Source organism: Otolemur garnettii, unplaced genomic scaffold, assembly GCF_000181295.1.
Source record: "Otolemur garnettii isolate 467f Iridium unplaced genomic scaffold, OtoGar3 scaffold00018, whole genome shotgun sequence".
Classification (NCBI taxonomy): Eukaryota; Metazoa; Chordata; class Mammalia; order Primates; family Galagidae; genus Otolemur; species Otolemur garnettii.
Genome location: NW_003852413.1, coordinates 15,554,873 through 15,557,621, shown reverse-complemented (window position 1 = coordinate 15,557,621; position 2,749 = coordinate 15,554,873). Strand labels below are relative to the sequence as shown.

Here is a 2,749-nt window from a genome sequence, read left to right as displayed (position 1 = left end):
TTTCTTTTCTTTTCTTTTCTTTTTTTTTTTGAGACAGAGTCTCACTTTGTCACCTTTGGTAGAGTGCTGTGGCGTCACAGCTCACAGCAACCTCAAACTCTTGGGGAGTTGGGACTATAGGCACCCACCACAAAGCCCGGCTATTTTTACTTTATTTTATTTTATGTTACGTTATTTTTCCAGCTATTTTTGTTGTTGTTGCAGTTGTCATTGTTGTTTTTAGCTGGCCTGGGCCAGGTTCAAACCCACCAGCCCCAGTGTATGTGGCCGGCACCCTACCCACTGAGGTACGGACGCTGCCTACTAATGCTTTTTCTTTTTTTCTTTTTTTTTTTTTTGCAGTTTTGGCTGAGGCCAGGTTTGAACCCACCACCTGCAGTATATGGGGCTAGCGCCCTACTCCTTTGAGCCACAGGCGCCGCCTTACTAATGCTTTCTTATTCATGACTCTGTCATAGGACCCATATCTGGGATCTAGCATAGTGCTTGGCACAGAGGACAGATAAATATAGCAATGGAAATGCTAACATTCATTGAGTGCTCACTCTGTACAAGGCACGGAGCTAATGCTTACAGCATAGTTATTTCTCTCTATCTTTCTCTCTCTCTTTTTTCTTTTTTTTGAGATAAGGTCTCACTCAGTTGCCTAGGCTGGAGTATAATGAAGTCATCATAGCTCATTGCAACTTTATTATTATCATTTTTTTTAGAGACAGAATTTTACTTTATCACCCTCGGTAGAGTGCTGTGGCATCACAGCTCACAGCAACCTCCAGTTCTTAGGCTCAGGCAATTCTCTTGTCTCAGCTTCCTGAGTAGCTGGGACTACAGGTGCTTGCCACAACACCTGGCTATTTTTTTGTTGCAGTTTGTCCAGGGCTAGGTTTGAAACTGCCACCCTTGGTATGTGGGGCCGGCGGCCTACTCACTGAGCCACAGGTGCTGCCCTCATTGCAACTTTAAATTCCTATACTCAAGTGATCCTCCTGCCTCAGCCTCCTGAGTACCTGGGACTAGCCATGGGGTACACCACCATGCCTGGCTAATTTTTCTGTTTTTTGTAGAGGCAGGGCTCACTGTGTTGGCCAGCGTGGTCTCCCTACTTGTGGCCTCAAGGAATCCTCCCACCTTGGCCTCCCCAAAGTGCTGAGATTACAGGTGTGTGCCACTGGCCCCAGCTCTAGTTATTTAATAACTATAACAACCCTGTGAGGTGAGAGCTATTAATAGCCCTATCTCACAGAGCTGAGGCAAGTTCAATAACTCAGTCAAGGTCACCGAAACAGTCATCAGCAGGACTGGGATTTGGCACCAGAGCTTACATCCTCACGCACCACACAGACTGCTTTCTTGCTCAGCACTGACTTTTCCCCACAAGCACCAAAGCCCCACCTGAGCCCGTTCATGCTGACAAGCAGGGGTGAAGAAACTACCAGCACTGCTAGGCCACCCCGGACTCTGACATGGTGGCTTCTTGGCCCTGCCCTGTATGGATCCCCTCATGCCACAGCCTTACCTGTTATGTTGACCATGATGCTGCTGACCTTGGATATGCGGCTGGACTCCACTTTGCACGTGTAGTTGCCATTGTGCTCCACCAAGGCCATGACTGAGTAGATGGCCTCATTGCCCTGTTTGGTGTTGGCCACAATCACCTTGTCCTTCTGGATTATGATTTCTGGAAACTCCCGAGCCAGGTGCGTCACCTGAATGGTGCACTTAATGAGGAGCTGATCCCCTTCTGTGATCACTCCGGCGGGGCTGACATGGAACTTGGGAACAGAGAAGGATTCTATAAGAGAAGAGGACAAGGCGGTTGGACTCAGGTTCAGACCCGGGCAAGGGGAAGCACCTCCTCCTCCTCTGCTCTTCTTGCCGCTCTCCCTTTTCCAACTTCTGTTTCTCCTAATTAATTTTTTAAAAAATCAATCTTTCCTCTCTACACCCTTAACCTAAGCTGTTCTGACGGCCTCTCCCTTCTTGCTCATTTTTGTATCTCCTGCCATCTTCTTAACTGCAATTCTCTGACTTCTTAGGCTTCCCAAAGGCCAGACCCTTCTTCAGATGATCTCAGAAATAACTGTGGCAGGGCCAGTCATGATGGCGCACACCTGTAATCCTAGCACTTTGGGAGGCCAAGGTAGGAAGATCCCTTCAGCTCAGGAGTTCCAGATCAGCCTCAGCAGGTGCAAGACCCATCTCTACTACAAGTAGATAAAACTAGCCGGGCATTGTGGCAAGTGCCTGTAGTCCCAACTACTCAGGAGGCTGAGGCAGGAAGATTACTTGAGCCCAGGAGTTTGGTTGTCATGAGCTAGATGATGCCATGGCACTTTAGCCTGGGCAACAGAATGAGACTCTGTCTCAAAAAATAAAAAAAACTAACCCCCCCCCAAAAAAACAAAATTAAGACCCAGCCCCTCTTCAGGTCCCCACTTCCTGGTATCTGGCCTCAAAGGCTTAAAGCCGTGGTTTCCAAACTGCAGGCCACACAATGCAGCAAGGTAGCAGTTGAGTCCGGATAGAGTTTTAAAAAACTAGATGGAAAAGAGTAGGTCAGAAAATACCACAATACATCATATATCAAGGGTAAGGATTGTTAGAGAAACTTTTGTTTGGTAAATTATATGTATTTTATTTTATTTTATTTTATTTTTTTTTTGAGACAGAGCCTCAAGCTGTCCCCCTGGGTAGAGTGCTGTGGCATTATAGCTCACAGCAACCTCCAACTCCTGGGCTCAAGCGAGTC

At 47.2% G+C, this 2,749-nt stretch overlaps 1 protein-coding gene across 3 annotated transcripts in view; it reads right to left on the bottom strand.

Annotated features, from left to right (window-relative positions):
* PECAM1 (platelet and endothelial cell adhesion molecule 1) overlaps positions 1–2,749 on the bottom strand; it is an 83,292-nt gene that overhangs the window by 39,505 nt on the left and 41,038 nt on the right. For all 3 annotated transcript variants that reach the window (XM_023511222.1, XM_023511223.1, XM_012803249.2), the window contains one exon: positions 1,517–1,792. In XM_023511222.1, coding sequence (XP_023366990.1) covers positions 1,517–1,792 — 276 coding nt within the window. The remainder of the gene's footprint in view (positions 1–1,516; positions 1,793–2,749) is intronic.